The following is a 23,662-nucleotide window of genomic DNA, read 5'->3' as shown; positions in this document are numbered from 1 at the left end:
GGGCTCATCTGGTAATCATAAGATAGAATGAGCCTTATTACACATATATGAAAATTTATAAATATATAATATATACATTTATACATAAATGTATAATTTATACATTTAATACATAAATACATTTATAAATATATATAATTTATAAATAAAATTTTATCTTCATCCTTTGAAAGATCTCTAATAAAGAACAAAAGTCACTGAAATATCAATCCTTACAAATATTTAGAACCCCTCTATAAAGAAACTCAAATTAAAATTGAAAGTAGCAGTCCACAGTGGTGTACTGAGAATTAAGATAGAAATTCAAACCGTTAATAGAGCCTACAAGGCCCTACATGGTCTCATGCCTGACACCCCCACCTTCTGAGCCTCTTCCTGCATTTCACTGCCTCTGCTCCAGCCACACTGGCCTCTGTTCCATGTTCAGTTTTGCCATGGACCACTGCACAAGCAGTTCCTTCTATCTCACGGGAAGTCTTTGCTGACCCCCTAGTTCAGGTCAGTTTCCTTTTCATAAGCTCTTACAAAACTGTTGATTATCTTTGGAGTACTCATCTACATTTGTAATGATTCACTCATTAATGGCCTTGATTGATTGATTGATGCCTGTGTCCTTTCAGTAGACCAAAAGCCCCATGAGAGGTGGGCCTGTTTTCACACCACCGTATCCACAAATGTCAGCATTTACCTTCTCTCCTACTTGAGACTGCTCTAAAATTATGTAAAGGAATTAAAGCACCAAGAAGGGATCAAAATAACGGGATGTGAGCCCAAAGTAGCCTGTAGATGTGCAATGTTGTCTCTTAGTACTTAGAAAAACATTTCACTGGCCGGGCATAGTGGCTCACAATTGTAATCCCAGCACTTTGGGAGGCCGAGGCAGGTGAATCACCTGAGGTCATGAGTTTGAGACCAGCCTGACCAACATGGTGAAACCCTGTCTCTACTAAATACAAAAAAAATTAGCTGGGTGTGGTGCCGCATGCCTGTAATCCCAGCTACTTGGGAGGCTGAGGTGGGAGAATTGCTTGAATCCAGGAGGTGGAGGTTTCAGTGAGCCAAGATTTTGCCATTGCACCCCAGCCTGGGCAACAAGAGTGAAAACTCCATCTAAAAAAAAAAAAAGAAAAAGAAAAGGAAAATATTTCACTTTATCTTTACTTAAAATCAGTAATTTTACACCAAGATTTCTGGTTTCTCTTGATTATATATATATATATATATATTGGACCCACATTCCCTTGAACTGTCTAGAGCTAGCAGTAACTGCCCCAACTCACTTCTTCCTAAAATTTGCTTCTCAAATTTGCTCCATACCTTGCCTCAGGGATGGTGCTGTTATCTCCAAAGAGCCCCAGAGAGGCCTGGACCTGAAAATTACTGTGCTCTTCAGGGATTATGGTAGATATTTATTTATTTATTTATTTGAGATGGAGTTTCACTCTTGTTGCCCAGGCTGGAGTGCAATGGCATGATCTCGGCTCACCGCAACCTCCACCTCCTGGGTTCAAGCAATTCTCCTGCCTCAGACTCCTGAGTAGTTGGGATTACAGGTGCCCACCACCATGCCCGGCTAATTTTTTGTGTTTTTAGTGAGACGAGGTTTCACCATATTGGCCAGGCTGGTCTCCAACTCCTGACTTTAGGTGATCCACATGCCTCGGCCTCCCAAAGTGTTGGAATTACAACCTCTGCCTCCCTGGTTCAAGCAATTCTCCTGCCTCAGCCTCCCAAGTAGCTGGGATTACAGGCATCCACCACCACACCTGGCTAATTTTTTGTATTTTTAGTAGAGATGAGGTTTCGCCATGTTGGCCAGCCTGAACTCCTGACCTCAGATGATCCACCTGCCTCGGCCTCCCAAAGTGCTGGGATTACAGGCGTGAACCACCATGCCCAGCCATGGTAGATATCTTAAATAAATGTTTGCTGAAAGGATAAAGTTGTGAACACAGGCCCCTATGAGGTAACACCTAGCTGCAGTGCCACATACGAACACAAGGTGACAGTGTGCTCTCGGGAATCTGCAGAAACCCAACCCAGCTGGTGATGATCTGTAGTAAAAAGGATGACTTGTCCCACCCAACTGCAAGAGAGGGCAACTACCAAAGACCAAAAGCAACATAGCATGTGTCCTAGAGGGTCACAGGGGAAAAACTAAGAAGGAAGGAAGCTTCAAGGCCAGGGACCTAGCACAGCAGAGACGGGACTGCCAGGAGGGAACTAAATTCACCCTGGTCTTTGCTGTTTTAGCATGATCCACTCTTCCCCTGAGCGCTGAATTTCAAGGCCATGAAGCCATGGTCAAGAGACTTGACTGGGAATGGGCCTTGAGCTTTCAGTGACTCCCTTCTAAATCTAGAGCAGTGGTTCTCAAAGTGTGGTCTCTGCACCAGCAGCATCAGCATCACTTGTCAGATTCCCAGGCCCCGCCCAACCCTACTGACCCAGACACTCTGGGATGGAGCCCAGAAACTTATGTATGACCAGATCCCTGGGTGGTTCTAAAGCAGCTAAATGTGAAGACCACCACTCTAAAGTCTCATTTTCCATCTCTTCCCACAGCCACACCTGGTGAATCCCAATCCTCCCAATACACGGACCTCAACACTCCTGCCTCTAGTTGAGCCTGAAACGTCCATCTCTTCCTCTGCTGCTTTGCTCTTATTCTGCCTTTGGGACTCAACTCAAGCCTCCCTTCTTCTGGAACACTGTGTTAGACTCCCCAAGCTGATTTAGATAGTGCTCCTCCCAGCCTCTGCCTTCTCTCTCTTAGCAATCATCAAATGATGCTTTTAACTGTTGGCTGCTGAATGTCTTGCTCACCACAGTGTGACCTGTCTTGAACATTCCAGTGCCTGGCCAACAGAATTTTGCATATTTATTTAATGAAATAATAAACTGCCATCACTTGGTTGGCAGCTTAAAAAGGGTAACAACATCTTTTTCACCTACAGTAGAATTTTATATACACACATATCCTAACTTAATTTTATATACATATTTAAAATATATGGAATTAAATAGAATATTAATAGGTTCTATATATAATGACATGCAGATTATAAGCTCCCTGCAAGTCTAAATTTCAAAACTATGCTCTGCTGTTTCTGACATTTGTAGGACGGGCCAAGGAATTCAACAATCAATAGCAAGGGCCATTTAACTGAATGGAAAAAAAAAAAAAACAAGGAGCTTCCTGAGCAGGGGTGTGTACAGACCAGTGCCCTCTCAATGTCTGTCTCCAGGTCTCATCCCTCTTTATGTCTGTCTCAGCTCTTGGTGGGGGAGGGCTCTCAAGCTGCTGGATGATGACATGTTGACTATGCAGCTCTGAGTGCTTAACACTGGATAAATTCCACTGTCACAGAGCTGGCCTAAGGCGGAGGTGGTACTGGACATTCTGGCAGGCATTCCACAAAGGCACCTGTAGTGAGTCTCCACCACCAAGTTCTCAGAGTCTTTTGGATAATTCATGATCACAGAATACAAGGTCAATATATGAATGTCAATGCTATTTGCATATACTAGCAACAGTTGGAAATTAAATAAGCAATACCATTTACAACAGCATCAAAAATATCAACTGCTTAGAAATAAACCTGTCCAAAGATATGCAAGGCCCGTGCATGTGAAAACTACAAAACTGCTGAGAGAAATTAAAGAAGTTCTGAAGAAATGGAGAAATTGACTGTGCTCATGGATTGGAAGACTCAATTTTGTTGAGACTGCAAATATTAATACTTTGAAGTTTCAATTTGCTTTACCCCTGCCTTGTCTGTCTTCTATTTGTCTTTGTATCATCAATGTCTAGCTCTGTGCCAGGCACAAAGTAGTCTGGTGTTCACTGAATACATGAACAAGGAATAAGGATTCAATTCCTTATACAGAATATATTAATAAATATAGGAAGAGATCTTAAGTACCCGGGAGTGCAATAAAAGCTTCCTTCAAGATACATTAGGAATTCTATAAGCTGTGATGGGAGCAGGAACAGAAGACCTGTGATGAGTAAAACTGTATTTATCTGCTGTAGCTTGGGGGTCAGTTTGTGCAAAACAGTGATTGAAACACAGACGGTCTGAACTCATGTACTGAAGGACTTTCTCACATTAGATATATTTAAGTAGCGGAGTTGACTTATTCAACGTTTTAAAATATTTGTTGAAGACCTGCTCTAGAACAAGGCTTGCGCTCAATGCTGGGATCAAAGTGGTAAACACAGGAACCATCCCTGCTTCAGCTATAAAACTGTAGTTGCTAACTTTGAGAACCATCTTTGTTCTAGGCACAAAATCAAATTCTGTGTGTCTTTATAACAGCCTGATGAGATCGTTGTTATTAAGAAATTCACTAAATGTGAAGAAACAGACCTAAAGAAACTAAGAAATTAGAGTACCATTCTAAATGCAGGGCAAATGACTGAAAAAATATAGTATAATTAACAAAAATTAAAAGTACACACTTAAAATGTAGTTTGATGAGTTTTGACAAAAGTATACATTTTGACACCACCATTGAGATATAAAACATTCTCATCATCCGAAAAGATGCCCTTAATTCCCTTCCCAACCACTGATCTGCTTTCTAACATTGTAGTGTTTTCTAGTGTTTCTTATAGATGGAATTATACATTATGTACTCAATTCTTACTTCTTTGACTCAGCATGAATTTGGTGGTGCCCATCACTAATTCATTTTTATTACTGCTGAATTCAGACCTTTAGGGGAGAGAAGACATAAATCAAATAATCACCTAATTAAGTAATTACAACAGCATCAAGTTAACCCTAAGGATAAGTACAACTGAAAATACATTACCTTGTTTGTTAACAATTCAATCAATATGACCTTGGTGCACAGTGGGGGGCTATAGGGTCATGATTGAGCTTGTGGGAAATAAATGAAAATAAATGTAAGCGAAGAATGACTCGAAAGAACCTCTGTCCTCACGGTCATTTTTTTAATGTGTCAGATGCTGGTGGGAGGCACTCTTCCTTAGCTCTTTACGCCCATCCCTGGACACTTAACAGAGGAAAGGATCTGTGAGGCTGGTACCCCTCTCCTGCCCACTGTCGACGGCAACAGCCTCGCCCTGCACTGCCACCGCCACACAGACGGCAGTGTGTGGGCAGCTCGGACGTGGCACCTGCCCTCAGCCGCCCAATCCCGGGCGCCACGACGGTCATGTACACAGCAGCAGGTCTTTTTGCCCCGCCTCCGCGGCTCCGCTCCTGCGTGGGCCCGGCCCCGCCCACAGCCCGCGCAGTCCCGCGAGCCTGGCCTCGGCCGCCCCAGCTTCTAAGGAGCTCGCGAGGGCCAGGCTGCGCCTGCGTGGGGCGGCTGGTGGGCGGGGCGAGGGCCGCTGGGGCCGCGAAGTGGGGCTGCCTTATGGGCTGCGAGTCGGGTCTGCACTGAGGGGCGCGGCGTCGCGCTGGGCCCCAGCCCGGCAAAGGGAAGGCGAGCTCTCTTCCTTCCACCGTCCAAAGTAAACTTTGCCGCTCCTTCCGCGGCGCTCCCGAGTCCTAGCCGCCGCCGGGCCGCAGCAGTCCGCGAAAAGCAGTCCTGCGTCAGGGCCTAGTTCCCGGCCCCGGCGCGGGGCCACTGCGCCATGGACGCCACGGCGCTGGAGCGGGACGCCGTGCAGTTCGCCCGTCTGGCGGTGCAGCGCGACCACGAAGGCCGCTACTCCGAGGCGGTGTTTTACTACAAGGTAGGGCCGCGCCGCTTTGGTCGGAGTTGCTCAGTCGGAGTCCGGCTTGGGCCTGCGGCCGAGGGGCGGGGTCCAGGTGCGGAGGGAGCGGTCCCGGCTTTTCTTTTTCCTCATTCGCTTCCCGGCCCTCCTCTTGTTGGGAGCGGCGAGCCGGACTGCAGAGGCCCACGCTGAGGCTGCGGGGTGGGGAGGGGGGGGGGGGCTGGGTCGCGGCTTGCAGACACTGCTTCTCCAGCTGTAGCCCTTACTGGCAGATGCCCACGGTTGAACTGCCTTGGGGGGGCAGGTGTTAGATGTGGGTCGTTAGTAGCCAATTCTTGCTGTCACGTGGCTTTGATTTACAGCTAGCGGGAAATGGCCTGTGATATATATCAAAATAATGTATGCTCGTTAAATAAACTTAAAAAGAATAAAAACCATCTATCATAGCATTTGATATACAGTCTTGCGTCCTTAGCGATCTGATGTTTTCTGAGAAATGTGTTCTTAGGCCGTTTTGTTCAGTGCAAACACCATAGAATGCGCTTACACCATCCTGAATGGTACAGCCTCCTCCATACCTAGGCTGTATGGCATAGCCTGTTGCTCCTAGGTTACAGGCCTGCGCAGCATGTTGCTGTACTCAGTGGTGTGTGCAGTTACACGCAGTGGTAAGTATTTGTGCATCTAAACATAGAAAAGGTACAGTAAACATGCAGCATAAAAGATAAAAATACTACACCAGTTGTGGGGCACTTACCCACGAGAGGAGCTTGCAGGACTGGAAGTTGCTCTGAGTTGGTGAGTAGTGGTGAAAGAATGTGAAGGCCTAGGGCACTCACTGCTCCACTCTACTGTGGACTTTGTAAGCAGTGTACCCTTAGGCTATGCTACATTTTTTAAATTTTCTTTCTTCAATAAAAAATTAACCTTAGTTTACTGTAACCCTTTTACTTCATAAACTTTTGAATTTTCTTTTTAACTCTTGTAATAGCTTAAAACGAACTTATTGTACAGCTACAGAAACATATTTTCTTTATATCTTTATTTGGCAAGTTTTTTGTTTCATTTTTTTTTTTTTTAACTCTTTAGTTAAAAACTAAGGTACACATTAGCCTAGGCATACACCGGGTCAGGATCATCAATATTACTACTGTCTTCCATCTCCAATCTTGTCCCACTGTGAGATCTTCGGGGACAATAACAGGACTGAAACTGTCATCTCCTATGATAACAGTGTCTCCTGAAATATCTCCTGAAGGACATGCCAGAGACTGTTTTATAGTTAACTTTTTTAATAATAGGAGTACACTAACAATACATAGTATAGCATAGTAAATACGTAAACCAGTAACATAATTGTTGATTATCAAGTATTATGTACTCTACATAATTGTATGTGGTAGACTTTTACACTACTGGCACCCCAGTAGGTTTGTTTATACCAGCATCACCACAAACATCTGAGTAAAGTGTTATACTATGACGTTATGACCGCTATGACATGACCAGGCAGTGGGAATTTTTCAACTCCATTATAATCTTAGGGGACCACTATCATATATTCAGTCTGTTGTTGACTGAAATGTTATTTGGTGTGTGACTGTATATTTTTGTGTTTTGTTTTGTTTTGTTTTGTTTTGCATATGTGTATATACTTTTTTTTACAAACTGGTTTATACTGTTTTTAGTAATAACTACACCGTAGTTCATTATGTGGGTGTACCATATTTTATTTTTTTAAGAAACAGGGTCTTGCCCTGTTGCCAAGGCTGAAGGGCAGTGGCCTAGTAATCATAGCTCTTTGCAGCCTCAAACTGCAAAGCTCAACAAATCCTCCTGCCTCAGTCTCCCAATTAGTGGGACTATAGGTGGACACAACCACACCTGGCTAATTTTTTTTTTTTTTTAGAAATGGAGTCTTGCTGTGTTGCGCAGGCTGGTTTCGAACTCCTGGGTCAAGCGATCTTCCCGCCTTAGTCTCCCAAAATGCTGGGATTACAGGCGTGAGCCTCCATGCCTGTCCAGTTTACTGTAATTAATTTACAGACTCTTGGGCATTCAGTTCATTGTGTTTTTTCAACATCATAAGTAACGATGTGGTTCATATTCTTATAATTAACTCTTATGACTAGTGCAAATTTTTGCCTGAATTTTCTTTTGGATAAATTACCGGGGACAGAATTGCTGCATCAAAGGGTATGAGCTTCTACAGTCCACTCTCTTCTCTCCAATTCTGAAGATTTGCAAGTGTACCCCTGCAGCTCTAGCTAGATTTGGAGGGAGCTGTGTCCTCATGATATTGTCACCTTTTCTTTTAGAGAGCATATCAGACTTTGATAATACTGTACAATACTAGTAATTTTTTTCACAAGTGTATGTGCTATCAATAAAGTGTGGTTTGTTTCAGATTAACATTTTGTTGCTTTCATTTTATAATCTATTTTTTCCTTTTTTTTGAGACAGAGTTTTGCTCTTGTTGCTCAGGCAGGAGTGCAATAGCACGATCTCGACTCACTGCAACCTCCACCTACCGGGTTCAAGCGATTCTCCTGCCTCAGCGTCCTGAGCAACTGGGATTAAAGGCATGCACCACCACGCCCAGCTAATTTTGTGTTTTTAGTAGAGACCGAGTTTCTCCATGTTGGTCAGGCTGATCTGGAACTCCTGACCTCAGGTGATCCGCTGGCCTCGGCCTCCCAGAGTGCTGGGATTATAGGCGTGAGCCACTGCCCCTGGCTGATTTTTTTCTTTTTTTATTGATATGTAATGTACATAGTTTCAGGGTACATGTGGTAATTTAATACATTAATATAATTTTTAGGGTAAATCAGCATACTTGGGATAGCCATCACCTTAACTACTTCACAGCTGAACTGTGCAGCAATTATTACTGAATATTATACTTTAATATTTATGCTAGGAACATTTGAATTTAGCTATTTTGAAATGTACAAATTTTGTGAACTCTGATCACTCTCTGATGTATCTAACAGTAGGTCTCTATTATAATCTGCTTTATGTTTAGAGAGTTTTGGTGCATTTCAGAATTTGGTGCATTTTAGACTTTTTTGACAATTTCACAAGGCATTGTTTAAGAAAAAAATTGTGTGTGTTTTGTGAAATAGCTTTGACAAATAACAGGTTAAAATAGTGCTATATAAGAACAGATCTTAATAAAGCAAAAGAAACTACTGTGCACTGCCCCTTGTTTTCCTATAGGCTTACATATATGTCACTTAGGAAGAAGTTTTCATCCTTGAGAAAGCCAAAAAAAACTGTATGTACTTCTAGAAATTATATAAGCTTCATCAGTTTAGTATTTAGTGTTTTCTGCCCAGTTCTTTCTATAAGCTATTTCTTTCTTTTCACTTTTGAATATAAATGAAATGAGTAAAATAAAATTGGCACCAGCAATTTTTTAAATTGGCTTTTTTTTTTTTTTTTTAGAGACAGGGTCTCATTCTGTCACCCACGCTGGTGGGCAGTGGTGAGATCATAGCTCACTTTAGCCCATTCCTGGGCTAAAGCAATCCTCCATGCTTAGCCTCCTGAGGAGCTGGGACCACAGGTGTGCACCACCATACCAGGCTCATTTTTTTTTTTTTTTTCCAGAAATGGAGATTTCACTATGTTGCCCAGTTAGTCTTGAACTCCTGGACTCAAGCAGTCCTCCTGCCTCAGACTCCTAAGTAAAAAGAGCCTTTTTTTTTTTTTAAAGCAAAATAATTATTTGGAAATTAATCACATACAAGGTAACTGAAGGGGCAATGTATGTGTATTATATACTTATATAATTTACGTGTATCAAAAACATTCCATTTATTGGATTTAAGTATAGCTATAATGTATTTAGATAATGATAGTATTTAAGATATATTTAATGTTTACATGTAAAGTTATACTTTCATCCTCTGAAATATCTGAGTTACAGAATCTGAGGAAGTCATATATTTTCTACCCTACTGCCTTTAGGCTGAATTTTCATTGTGGTTAAAACTGTACTTTTTTCTTCCTTCCTTCATTCCTTCTTTCCTTCCTTCCTTCTTTTTTTTTTTTTGACAGTGTCTTACTCTGTCAACCAGGCTGGAGTGCAGTGGCCCGATCACAGCTCACTGCAGTCTCCACCTCCCGCCTCAGCTCCCTGAGTAGCTGGGACTACTTTGTAGAGACAGGGTTTCACCATGTTACCCAGGCTGAAAACTACACTTTTCTTAATTTTGTTAGGTTCAGTTAAACAACTCCTGCTCAAATAACTGTATTCAAAAAGTGATGTTCAGTAGATGACATCTTTGGAAACAGGCATGATGACCCATGAAGTGTACATGCTTGGGTTACTGCAGAGAAGGTGCTGTTACTTGTAGAAATTTCTCTTCACTTTTTTAGGTGGTAGCATTGATAACCTTCCTGGAATGGTGATGAGGAGAATGGGAACACCACCTTCTAGCCGTAGTGTAACTGGCTATGGAAGTTATGGAATAACTGGAAGAAGAATCCAGATTTTCTTAATTAAAATAAGTTTAATTTACACAACTAAAATCTGCTTTAAAATGTGTCATCCTTTGTCAGTATTTTCTGTGGAGAAAACTGTTTTACTGTGAGATATTTAACCTTTATAATCTCTTGTAATGTTTTCTTGGTAATTTTGTTTTAGCAGTTATTCGTTTTAGTGCTTTGAACGCTCAATTCACATTTTTTTGAGTGTGAATTACTTGCAGTCAGTTCACATTTTCAAGGTATATGGTTTTACATCTGATCTATTGCATAAGGAAAAAGGAAAACAAAACATGTAAACTACAGCTGTTCTAAAGAAGTGTTTATAATCAGTTCCTCATGCGTGAATTCATAAATTTTCAATGACAGGTTAAAATTGAGAGAGAGCCTGGATAGCTACTTCAGTAGAGCATCAGACTTTTAATGTGAGGGTCCAGGGTTCAAGTTCCTGTTTGGACGTGCCCTGTGACTTTTAGCACCTAATTCTGACTCCATCTTTGAAAAAGCAAAAAAAAAAAAAAAAAGTATCATTTGGACCAGGTGTGGTGGCTTATGCCTGTAATCCCAGCACTTTGGGAGGCCGAGTTGGGCAGATCACTTGAGGCCAGGAGTTCAAGACCAGCCTGGCCAACATGGCAGAACCCAATCTCCACTAAAAATACAAAAATTAGCCAGATGTACTGGTGTACACCTATAGTCCCAGCTACTCGGGAGGCTGAGGCACAAGAATCACTTGAATCTGGGAGGCGGAGGTTGCAGTAAGCCGAGATTGCGCCACTGCACTCCAGCCTGGGTGACAGAGCGAAACTCTGTCTCAAAAAAGAAAAGAGAAAGAAAATTGAGAACATTGAATACTGAAGAAAATATTGGAAGATTGTATAACTACTTTATGAAAAAAATTACTGTTAATATTTTAAAGACATTCTTGTTTTGTCATTCATGGAAACCAATATTGAATGAGAATGTGGTAAAGAAAATTCAAGTTATACATCTATTGCATTCCTTTGAATTCTTTCATTTTTAGGAAGCTGCACAAGCCTTAATTTATGCTGAGATGGCAGGATCAAGCCTAGAAAATATTCAAGAAAAAATAACTGAGTATCTGGAAAGAGTTCAAGCTCTACATTCTGCAGGTTAGTGAAGGACTACTAAAATTGTCACTATTTTTTTCTTTTCTCCCGTCATGTCTTTCCCCTATGTTTGTTTCTCTTCATTTTACCTTTGAATCTTGATTCTCACTCTGTTGCTGCTTACTCCACTTTTGGTAATCACCTCTTTAAAAATCATTTAGAAATAAGTCGTAGATCTTTGAAGAGGAACCTTATAGATAATATAGTCCAGTTTCCTAATTTCCCAGAGTGCAGAGATGGTGAATTACCTATGTTCAAACAATTTATCATTGGCAAAGTTAGGATTCGAATTCAGTTAAAGTCTGCTTTTAAAACGTCTGTCACCTCTCTCTTCCTTATAAAATTAAGTGACCGTTCCTCTTCATTGTTTACAGACTTCAGCAGTAGGTTCACAGTGTCTTCTCTGTCAGTGTCTTCTACTTTAAAACCTTTGCTAAACTCTTTTAAACCATATTTTGGAAAAGTCACATGTAAGCAGAGACTTGGAACTACTTGTATTTATTTTTGTAAACAGCACAACAGGTACAATAATAGAAATATACATAGTCTTAATGGTCACAGTTTTGTTAGAGGTAACTGATGTTGACATTGTATTTACAAATACATTGATTTCTCTAGGGACTCTTTTTAACCCTCTTTTTCTGTTGCTGCTTGATAAAGCCACAAGCAGAAGAATATTTATTCTCATGGACTTTGTGCTACTTTTTACCTCTCATTCTGAGTAGATATGAGCAATTACAACAACATCATTGGGATAAAGTAGATTTAATCACTGGATTCCTTGTTATGACAGTTCCCTTAAAAACAAGATAGTTTACTTTAATACAGTGCCCAGAAATTGCATGTATTGAAAAGTATACTGCCTGTGTTATTGGAACATCACTGGAAACAAAGTATTGATTCATATATTCAAAATATCATACAAAATTCAAAGGAACTTTCTTTTCCCAGCCAAGTAAATGAAGTTCTTAAATTTAACTGCCCAATAATTAGGAACTTTGTTTCATAACCAGTGTTTTCAAATAAAATTATCTTTGAAGTAGGGAAGGTAGTCTTTCATGTTTACTTCCATGATCTCCCTGTTTTTTCATAGATAGTTTTCTTCATTTCAGCAACTATGTATTGAATACATGTTTTGGCTATATGGTAAGTACAGGGTAATAGATGAGTGACAGTCCATGCCCTCAGGAGGACCTTCGTCAGGTGTGGAGAGAGAGCAGTGTCAACATTGCACTATCATGGAAACCCCTTTCTGAAGCATGCTAGACTAAATGTTAAAGCAGAATGCTCTAGAAAGGGGAGATCATATGGTGATATTATTCCAGGAGTAGAATCTGTGGCAACCAAAGGTGTATTTCCATCTTTCACTTCTGTGTGTACACACAGTCAACCGCATTTATGCCATAGGCTCTTGATTCCAGTAAGATTGCTCTTTAAACCCTTGAAATCCTTGTGACAATTGGAAAAAATAAATATGAATCATTTTTTTCTAAGGAATTTTAAAAGTTATTCTTTCTTTGTATTAAATACAGCTAAGCCTAAAACCTTACATGTGATTTTTGGGAAATAAATTCTAAACATTGATATATATGTGATATTCAGGCATCAAATGAGACACCCCAATCTTTTGAAGAATAAAGACTTGCCAGTGAAATAAAGTCCAAAAAGGAGTTTGGTTTTTTTTGTTTTTTTTTTGAGATGGAGTGTCGCTCTGTCACCTAGGCTGGAGTGCAGTGGTGCGATCTCAGCTCACTGCCAAGTTCCGCCTCCAGGGTTCATGCTGCTTTCCTGCCTCAGCCTCCCCAGTAGCTGGGACTACAGGTGCCTGCCACCACACCCAGCTAATTTTTTGTATTTTTAGTGGAGATAGGGTTTCACCATGTTAGCCAGGATGGTCTCGATCTGACCTCATGAGCCACCCGCCTCAGCCTCCCAAAGGGCTGGGATTACTGGTGTGAGCCACCGTGCCTGGCCTTAAAAAGGACTTTTAAAATATACATAGCTTGTTTTACTACTTTCTGCTTTTGTTGAAGAAATGGAGTATAATCTCTAGACAATTAAAGGATTTTCTTATTTAATTATTATTTTAAGCAGAAAAGTCCTTTTTCAAATAAAAATCTTGTTACGAGCCCTAAGTTTTAAAACAAGGTAGTCTGCTGACAGTTGAGAGACTCCTGAGAGAGAGTTGATTTTGGGGTGGGGAAAGGTAATTTCCCCGTAATTTTGAACATAATTTAAAATTAACCAGTGTAGGCCGGCACAGTGGCTCATGCCTGTAATCCCAACAGTTTGGGAAGCTGAGGCAGGAGAATCACTTGAATCTAGGAGTTCAAGATCAGCCTAGGCAACATAGACCTCATCCCTACAAAAAATCGAAAATTAGCTGGGCTTGGTGGTGTGTGCCCATAGTCCCAGCTCCTCAAAGGCTGAGGCAGGAAGACTGCTTGAGCCAAGGAGGTCAAGGCTGCACTGACCCGTGATTGCACCACTGCACTCAGCCTGGATGACAGAGTAAGACCCTGTCTCGAAAAATAAAAAGTAAAATTAACCATCGTAGTACAGAGTTCAAGAGTTGGAATTAAAAGATCCATGTTGAGTCTCTACCCTTTCACTTGTAGCTGTGAAATCTTAGACCAAATCAGTGCTTCTCAGTAGGAAGTGATTTGCCCCCCATGGGACATTTGGCAATTTCTGGAGAAGTTTTTGGTTTTCACGCTGCTGGGTGGCAAGGAATATGCTTCTGGGATTTAGTTGGGTAGAGGCCAGGGATGTTGCTAAAAAGTCTCCCACAACAAAGAATTATCCAGCCCAAAATGTCAGTAATGCCAGGCTGAGAAACACTGGGATAGATATTTCAACATTTTTGAGCTTTGGTATCTTTTTCATGAATGGAATTAGTATATACTTCAGAGAGGCATTTAAGAAGGCTAAAATTTTGAAAACATCAGCACAAACTGGGCACAGTGGTGAGTGCCTGTAGTTCCAGCTACTTGGCAGGCTAAGGCAGAAGGGTCACTTGAGCCCAGGAGTTTAAGAGTTTAAGGCCAGCCTGGGCAACCTAGTAAGACCGTGTATCTTAAAAAAAAAAAAAAAAAAAAAAAAAAAAAAAAAAAACAGCATGTACCTTTAAAGAACTAACAAAATCTCAAACTTTTCTTAAAAGCAAGTTTAGCAAGATATAATTTGCATACCATAAAATTCACCCTCTTAAAGTATATAATTCAGGTGTTTTTAGCCTATTCCCAGAGTTGTGCAGTCATCCCCACTATCTCATTTTAGTATGTTTTCATCACCCCAAGAGAAACCTCTTAACCGTTAGCAGTCAATCCACATTCCTCCCTCCCCCTAGTCACCACTAATCTTGCTGTTTCTATGGATTTGCCTATTCTGGATATTTCATACAAATGGAATCATCCAATGTATGGCCCTTTTGCCATCTGGCTTCTTTCACTGAGTTTAATGTTTGCCAGATTTATCCATGTTGTAGGTTGTATCAATACTTCATTGCTTTTTATGGCTGAGAAATATTTCATTGTATTGATATGCTGCATTTTTTTATCCATTCATTAGTTCTTGGAGACATTTGAGTTGTTAACACCTTTTGGCTATTGTAAATAGTGCAGTTAAGAACATTCATGTGCATGCAGTGGCTCATGCCTGTAATCCCAGCACTTTGGGAGGCCGAGGCAAACAGATCAGGTGAGGCCAGCAGTTTGAGACTAGCCTGACCAACAGGGTGAAACCCCATATCTGGGGTTTCAAAATACAAAAATTAGCCGGGTGTGGTGGTGCACACATGTAGTCCCAACTACTTGGGAGGCTGAGACACAAGAATTGCTTGAAAATCCAGGAAGTGGAGGTTGCGGTGAGCCAAGATGGCACCACTGCACTCCAGTCTGGGTGACAGAGTGAGATTCTGCCTCAAAAAAAAACAAATAAATAAATTCATGTACAGATTTTTGCATAGAAATGTTTTCTCAATTATCTTGGAATTCCACCCAGAAGTGGAACTGCTGTGTCATAGGATGTACCTCCATGTTTAACTTTTTTAAGAACTGCCAAATAGTTTTTTCAGAGTGGCTACACTATTTTACAATTAGCTATACCATTTTACAGTTCCACCAGCAGTGTATCTGGGTTCCAAGTCCTTCACATTCTCACTGACACTTGTTATTGTCTTTTTTATTGCAGCCATCCTAGTGGGCATAAGGTGTCATCTCAGTGTAGTTGTGTTTTGCGTTTTTTGATGACTAACATTCAGCAATTTCTTATGTGCCATTTGACCTTTTGAATGCCGTCTTTGAAGAAATGTCTGTTCAGATCCTTTGCCCATTTTTTAACTGGGTTGTCTTTATTGTTGAGTTGTAAGAGATCTTTATATATTCTGGATGCATGTTTCTTATAGATACGGGTTTTTTTTTATTAAAAACAAATGAAAATATTATTGCAAAGAGCAGTGAAAATATATAACTTATTCTAGGCTCAGGGTAAATAGAAAAACCAGGAACTTTATCATCAGAGCCTAGTGTATTACACAGTTTTGTCTGTACAGAAAAAAAGTTTTAATTGCCTTAAAATAGGTTTCTTAATATTTAACAATTTCCAAATTTTGTTTTGTTTTTTGAGGTAGAGGAGCGTATGAGGAGAACTCTTATGTTTTAATTTTAAGTGAAGAGAGTGCCAGTGGGAGAGAGAAATTCAAGGAAAGAATTTTTTAAATAAGTGTATTTTTTAATACTCTTTGTCTCTGATGTCTATTGTGTGATAAACAATTGCAGATTTTTTTTCTTAGACCTTAAGATTAAAAAGAGAAGGGAGGAAGCCTGGGCACGGTGTCTCACACCTGTAATCCCATCACTTTGGGAGGCCAAAACTAGCAGATTGCTTGAACTTAGGAGTTCAAGACCAGTCTGGGCAACATGGCAAAACTCCGTCTCTACAAAAAAAAAAAAAGAGGGGAAAAATTAGCCAGGCATGGTGGTATGCACCTGTAGTCCCAGCTACTCAAGAGGCTAAGGTGGGAGAATCTCTTGAGCCCGAGGAGGTAGAGGCTGCAGTAAGCTGTGGATTGTGCCACTGCATTCTAGCCTGGGCAACAGAGCAAGATCCTGTCTCAAAAAAAAAAAAAGAAGAAGGAAATTTGTCCTTTTTTAAGGATTTTTTTAACCTTGCTAAGTTTTTTAAATGAAGAATTACAGAGTTTTGTAAAGAATATCTTAAATAGTGAAAATAGTGTGTTTTCTGGCTGTATTTAGATAATATTCCTTCTGTGTATGCTTTTTTTCTATTTTAGTTCAGTCAAAGAGTGCTGATCCTTTGAAGTCAAAGCATCAGTTGGACTTAGAGCGTGCTCATTTCCTTGTTACACAAGCTTTTGATGAAGATGAAAAAGAGAATGTTGAAGATGCTATAGAATTGTACACAGAAGCTGTGGATCTCTGTCTGAAAACAGTATGTATAGCTACAGATTACATTTGATGAGTTATGCGAAGACATTTCTTCTCTTGCTAGTGAATTTTACATAACACCTTGAATAAAACAATTTTAACAGAATAAAAAAAATTATTATAAATGTAACTAAACTACTCCTCAATAAAAGATGATGAGTAGAAAGTTAATAATGGGTTTTTACATCTTATTAAAATTTTGACAGTATTGAGTCTTAAATTACAAGAACTATTTTTAACCTTTCTAACAACTAAGATAAACTTACAGAAAGAGTTCACTATCACAAATCTATTAATTTAGAATAAACTTCCCCTTTTTTCAGTTTGATGCACTTTTTGAAAAATAAGCTAGTGGTTTAGATAAGCCTTACTTATTTGCAGTGTAAAATCTGTATGCTGAGTGGTGTTTACTGCTCCCTGCTGAGCCTTGGTTGGGACTCTTAGCTTCAAGGGACATCTGGTGCATAAAAGAGCAGTGTATTTGACAGGAGGAGGAGGTAAAGTAGTTGAGACTGGTGTCCCCAGTGTCTTTCAGAGGACTGGCTTTTTGGCAGAGTCTTTTGCTCAGAGAAACCATCTGGCCTGATTTCTGTAGGTGCCTTGAGACTGTAAATAAGTGCTAGTCTTCTGAGGTTCCTGCCACTCAGCCTTCCACAGCACTATGGTCGAACAGTTCCGGTCCAGTTAGCACTTGTCCACATTAAGTGGTTTTAAAGTTCACCTCAGTGACAGATTTTCAACACATTTTTAAATGATACCTTTAAGAATGAAAATTAATGTCATCTTTGTTTATTCTCAATTTCAACAAGTGTAATATGCCTTGTAAATTTTTTGCTTAGAAATATAGATCAAGCAAATTGAAAAATATGCTTTAAAATGTCTGTCTCTTTCTCTTAAGTCTTATGAAACTGCTGATAAAGCCCTGCAAAATAAACTGAAACAGTTGGCTCGACAGGCACTAGACAGGTGGGTTTGATCACTCAAGTTCTAATCCATGGATGGCACTTAGTGTTATTTAAACAGATTTATCTAAATGTGTTGTAAAGGTTACAGTAACAAACCTCCATCTTTTAACTGTCATCTGAAACAAATCTACTTTCTACTTCTTAGTGAATTTACCTCCTCTCTCTAGTTCCCTGCTTTAAACTCAAGAAATAAATCAATAAATGTTTTTAGTTTTAGTTTAGAAGAGAAATAACTGTGACATTTGAAATGGAGGACCTCCTTTCTGTTGTGTAATATCAGACTTTCAAAGAGAACTTCCAGAGAGCCTTCCATGTCTGCTAAAAATAGAAAACATGAGCATGAACTTGCTTTCAGCCATGTACATACCTCAGATTATACAATGTCTGTAGCTCTTTTCACCTCTTAGCTGAGAGGTCAACTTTTAAATGAAGTCTGCCCTAACTGTTGTTTAAAATTGAATCTCCCCCAGCAGTTGCAACCTGACTATTCTAGTTTTTTTCCCATAGCTCTTATTTTCTAAGGTCTGTGAGATTTACTAGCTTATTATATTTGTTGTTAATATGTGTGTCCCCTCCAACCTTCATCCCCCAATTGTTAAGCTCTATGAGGGCAGAGATTTTTGTCTATTTTAAACAGGTGTCTATTGTAACCAAGTACCTAGCAGAGTGCCTGATAATGTAATATGTGCTCAGTAGATATTTGCTAAAAAATGAATGAGTTTGCGTAAGCAAATTATGTATCTTGAAAGAGTGTTGTAGACACACAAAAAATAAAAGGGTGGAAATTGCTTTTATACCTGTAGCATGAATTGTCTCCTTTTGAGGCTCTGACCTGATAGATAATTGTACCACCCCAAGCCCTTCTTTTTTTAACTCAAGTAAAATAGTCATCCCTCCTTTTCATTGTCATCTACTAACCTTGAGTTTGTTTCCTCAGATTCGTGAAGATATGAGCACTTGACACACAATTGTCTTCTCTATCTTGACTTCTTTCACCTGTCAGAATCATAAGTGACTTTATTACCTGTGTGGTTAACCCATCCAATATTCTCGAGTGCACCCTAAGCAAAGGGTGGGTGAGATAGCCATGGGCTCCTATGAGGATCTTTTGAAACTTACGGATCCACTTTCTAGAAAATGCATGTGAAATTTTTTTGCATGTAATTTCAGAGTATTCTGAAGAATCCTGAAGCTCATATATGCACCTCAGGTTAAGAACTTCTATTTTTTAGCTTGTTCTTTGACAGAACAAAGTCAAAATTCTGTTGCATATCATGTGAGGCTGTCTGATCCAGCCCCTGGTTTCCTCTCTAGTCTCATCTCCTGCTGCCTCTCATTTGCACTTCTCACAGGGGCAACATTCATTCTTTTGAAATTGCCTGGCTCGGCACGGTGGCTCACGCATGTAATCCCAGCACTTTGGGAGGCCAAGGTGGGCAAATCACCTGAGGTCAGGTGTTCGAGACCAGCCTGGCCAACATGGCGAAACCGTGTCTCTACTAAAAATACAAAAATTAGCCAGGCGTGTTGGTGGGCACCTATAATCCCAGCTACTCAGAAGGCTGAGGCAGGAGAATCGCTTGACTTGGGAGGCAGAGGTTGCAGTGAGCCAAGATGGTGCCACTATACTCCAGCCTGGGCAACAGAGTGAGACTCCATCTCAAAAATTAAAAATTTAAAAAAGAAATTACTTTAACTCATTATGCTGTTTCATACTTCTGCACATTTGTACATGTTCTTCTGTCTACTTAGAATGCTTCCTCACTGCCCAGGTGAACAACTCTGCAGCTCAAGCATCAGTTCAGAGCACCCTTCTCCAACTCATCCCCACTTGGCAATTCATTAAGTGAATAACTTCTGTTGTACTTTGATTTGCATGTAATACTTTCATCCTCGCATCTTTTATTTTTGATGCAATTGTCTGTCTTTCCCTACAAAACTATGAGTACCTTAAGGGTAGGGATTGTTTTATACATTCTTTTATACCACTTACCTTACCTTGTATAGTGTCTGATTATATAATAAGTGCTCAATTAATGTTGTCAGTAGAATATTGTTTGTAAAAAATGCTTCTCTTTGGAAGTAGCTGAAGTGGTGAAATGTTGATTAGTATGTAAGAATTTTATGTACTAATTTTACGTTAGGGATGCTTGACTGGTTCTTCAAGTAAATGTTGTGTCCTGAAAAGCTTAAATGTGAGTAGAAAAGCTAGAACAGTTGTTTGTTCTTCTCTATTATAGAGCAGAAGCACTGAGTGAGCCTTTGACCAAGCCAGTTTGCAAAATCAGGTCAACAAATGTTAAGCCAAAGCCACCTCCAGTGAGAGCACATTTTCCCCTGGGAGCTAATCCCTTCCTCGAAAGACCTCAGTCATTCATAACTCCACAGTCATGTGATGCACAAGGACAGAGATACACAGCAGAAGAAATAGAAGTACTCAGGTAAATAAGTTTACAATTATTTGTAATGAAGAATTTTATTAACGTCAGTGCAGAATTTTATTTTCATTAGGTTTGCTGAATTGTATTCAGATTTTTCCTATAGTGTATTGTGCTATTATTATGTAATTATACATCATGTAGTCACAACTTGAAATAGTTAAAATTTTAGTTCTGATATATTTTATTATTTCATTTGTATTTTTTGAGACGGAGTCTCACTCTGTTGTTCAGGCTGGAGTGCAGTGGTGTGATCTCGGCTCACTGCAACCTCTGCCTCCTGGGCTCAAGCGATTCTCCTGCCTCCACCTGCCAAGTAGCTGGGACTACAGGTGTGTGCCACCACACCTAATTTTTTTTTTTTTTTTTTTTTTTTTTAGTAGAGACAGGGTTTTATCATGTTGGCCAGGCTGGTGTCGAACTCCTGACCTCAGATGATTCGCCTCCCTCAGCCTCCCAAAGTACTGGGATTACAGGCATGAGCCATGTGCCCAACTTTAGTTCCAATATATTTTCATATTAGCGTTTTTGCTAGACATAATACACTTTGCTGAAAATCCTAGCATTCTGTGAAATTGAGCCACTAGAGGTTAAGGAGCAAAATGTGCTGTAGCAGACCACTCTTAATCTAAGGAACTTTGTAACCAGAGCCCTAATNCTATAGTGTATTGTGCTATTATTATGTAATTATACATCATGTAGTCACAACTTGAAATAGTTAAAATTTTAGTTCTGATATATTTTATTATTTCATTTGTATTTTTTGAGACGGAGTCTCACTCTGTTGTTCAGGCTGGAGTGCAGTGGTGTGATCTCGGCTCACTGCAACCTCTGCCTCCTGGGCTCAAGCGGTTCCCCTCCCCCCCCCGCCAAGTTGGTTGGGCTACAGGGGTGTGCCCCCCCCCCTTATTTTTTTTTTTTTTTTTTTTTTTTAGTAGAGACAGGGTTTTATCATGTTGGCCAGGCTGGTGTCGAACTCCTGACCTCAGATGATTCGCCTCCCTCAGCCTCCCAAAGTACTGGGATTACAGGCATGAGCCATGTGCCCAACTTTAGTTCCAATATATTTTCATATTAGCGTTTTGCTAGACATAATACACTTTGCTGAAAATCCTAGCATTCTGTGAAATTGAGCCACTAGAGGTTAAGGAGCAAAATGTGCTGTAGCAGACCACTCTTAATCTAAGGAACTTTGTAACCAGAGCCCTAATGGGGGAAAGATGTTACTATGAAATAGGAGTCTAGGTGGTGTGCTGGCAGCTTACTCCTGCAATCCCAGCATTTTGGGAGGCAGAGGGAGCAGATCACTTGAGCTCAGGAGTTCGAGACCAGCCTGGGCAACATACCGAAACCGCATCTCTACAAAAAATACAAAAAATAGCTGGGTATGATGGTGTGCGCCCGTAATCCCAGCTACTTGGGAGGATCACTTGAGCCCAGGGGTGGAGATTGCAAAGCTGAGATCACACCACTGCACTCCAGCCTGGGCAACAGAGGGAGATCCTGTCTCAAAGAAAGAAAAAAATACATATATATGTGTGTGTTTGTATGTGTGTGTATAAAGTTTTGCTTTAAAAGGTTTTACATGCACCAAAAAAAAAAAAAAAAGAATATATGACAGAAACCTCATTGCAAAGCCTAAACTATGTACCATGTGGCTCTTTACAGAAAACATTTGCCAACCCCTCGTCTAGGCAGCCAGCTTAGTGTGTCTGAAAGCAGTCTCAGAGGATATTAAAAATGTAAAACACGGCTACTGTGGGCACACTGCCTATGGAGTAGCCCTGCTCCACAAGGAGCAGTACAAAAAAAAATGAAATGTAAAACACAATAATGTGGAAATTCTTGATTGCTCTCTGAACCAGTGTAGATAGGGTAAGTCCCTGAGCCAAGGTGGCTTTTTTAAAGTGAGCACTGCAGAAAGTTCAGTCTGCTTAGAGCTGTGTAAGTCACATAGGTGTTCATCTTTTTATTTTCTAACATTGAGCTGAAAGGGCTTCTGCCTAAGTAGCAGCCATCTGAGAGCATTCTTCTTTCCTTTACTGCTGAAGATTTTAATTGTACTCCTGTTAAGCTGTCCCTTTGTCTAGGAAAAATTGCCTGTGCACCAACACAACAATGCAGGACAAAGAAGCATAGTTTTGAAGCTAAAAACTAAGTAACAGTCCAACACTTTTCCATATGCTACCTTCACATGTTTGAAATTCCGTACTACACCAAAACAGCTCTGTATTCCACCTAACAAAATGCAGCTAGCCTTCATGCGAGTGAAAAGTTTTCATCATCTTTCCAAAATAAGGCTGTACATAGTCCCAACAATCGTTTAATCTATTCCTGACTATATTAAGTAGTCCTCAGATTTCCTGACTGTTGTTACCTAAAGACTAAATTCTGAAGTTACTCTCTGCAACTTCTTGTAAATAGAATAAGGGAGAGAAATAAATACAAGATTGGCCGGGCGCGGTGGCTCAAGCCTGTAATCCCAGCACTTTGGGAGGCCGAGACGGGCGGATCACGAGGTCAGGAGATCGAGACCATCCTGGCTAACATGGTGAAACCCCGTCTCTACTAAAATACAAAAAACTAGCCGGGCGAGGTGGCGGGCGCCTGTAGTCCCAGCTACTTGGGAGGCTGAGGCAGGAGAATGGCGTGAACCTGGGAGGCGGAGCTTGCAGTGAGCCGAGATTGCGCAACTGCACTCCAGTCTGGGCGATAGAGCGAGACTCCGCCTCAAAAAAAATAAATAAATAAATAAATACAAGAAGAAAATAGTTAATATAGATAAACAAGCATATACACAAAACAAGGATAATGCAAAGCTGCTACAAACCTTATTTAATTTGTCAGTAGACCATAGCTGATATCTATGACACTTCCTTCCTCCACTACCCGTTTCATATTCTCATAACCAGAAAATGTGAAGAGCATCTATTTCAGAATTGTAAATGTCATGTTTTTTTTATTCCAAAATAACTTAAGCCATTTATTTCTCCCTTTAGGCTTAGGATAGAATTGGTTTTGTGTCTTGGTGTCAAGCACACTTTCATTACCTCTTGAATAGTCTTGTCTTCTTGTGGGTGTTACCCTTAAAAGAATATTCTTATTGGTTTGAATAGATTATTTTCCGATATTCAATTGTTTTATGAAAAGATTGTCCAAAGATATATCAACAACATGAGGTTGTCAGTTTGATTTTAATATAGTAGCATACCTTGTCATTTAAATTTTAAAGAGTTGAAATAAGATTGGCAATTAAGGTAAACTTGAACATTTAGGTTTTTTTTCTCGTGTTTGATAGGACAACATCAAAAATAAATGGTATAGAATATGTTCCTTTCATGAATGTTGACCTGAGAGAACGTTTTGCCTATCCAATGCCTTTCTGGTAAGTAAGCACTGTTGCAATTTTTAATTCCAATATTTTAACTTTTCAGTACTTTGACGTTCAATTTAATAGCCTTGAAATTAAAATTTTTAATAAAAAAATTTGTTGGAA

The 23,662-nt window shown here is 40.1% G+C and overlaps 1 protein-coding gene across 1 annotated transcript in view; it reads left to right on the top strand.

Annotated features, from left to right (window-relative positions):
* The first annotated feature begins 5,337 nt into the window (after positions 1-5,337).
* CAPN7 (calpain 7) overlaps positions 5,338-23,662 on the top strand; it is a 47,565-nt gene continuing 29,240 nt past the window's right edge. Inside the window, exons 1-6 of the mRNA XM_017884148.1 lie at positions 5,338-5,713; positions 11,211-11,319; positions 16,610-16,767; positions 17,662-17,729; positions 19,969-20,169; positions 23,465-23,551. Coding sequence (XP_017739637.1) covers positions 5,612-5,713; positions 11,211-11,319; positions 16,610-16,767; positions 17,662-17,729; positions 19,969-20,169; positions 23,465-23,551 — 725 coding nt within the window. The 5' untranslated portion in view covers positions 5,338-5,611. The remainder of the gene's footprint in view (positions 5,714-11,210; positions 11,320-16,609; positions 16,768-17,661; positions 17,730-19,968; positions 20,170-23,464; positions 23,552-23,662) is intronic.

The sequence above is a fragment of the Rhinopithecus bieti genome, unplaced genomic scaffold (assembly GCF_001698545.2).
Source record: "Rhinopithecus bieti isolate Rb0 unplaced genomic scaffold, ASM169854v2 scaffold_12, whole genome shotgun sequence".
Taxonomy (NCBI): domain Eukaryota; kingdom Metazoa; phylum Chordata; class Mammalia; order Primates; family Cercopithecidae; genus Rhinopithecus; species Rhinopithecus bieti.
Note: the sequence above shows the minus strand (reverse complement) of the source record. Positions and strands in the feature narration are given on the sequence as shown.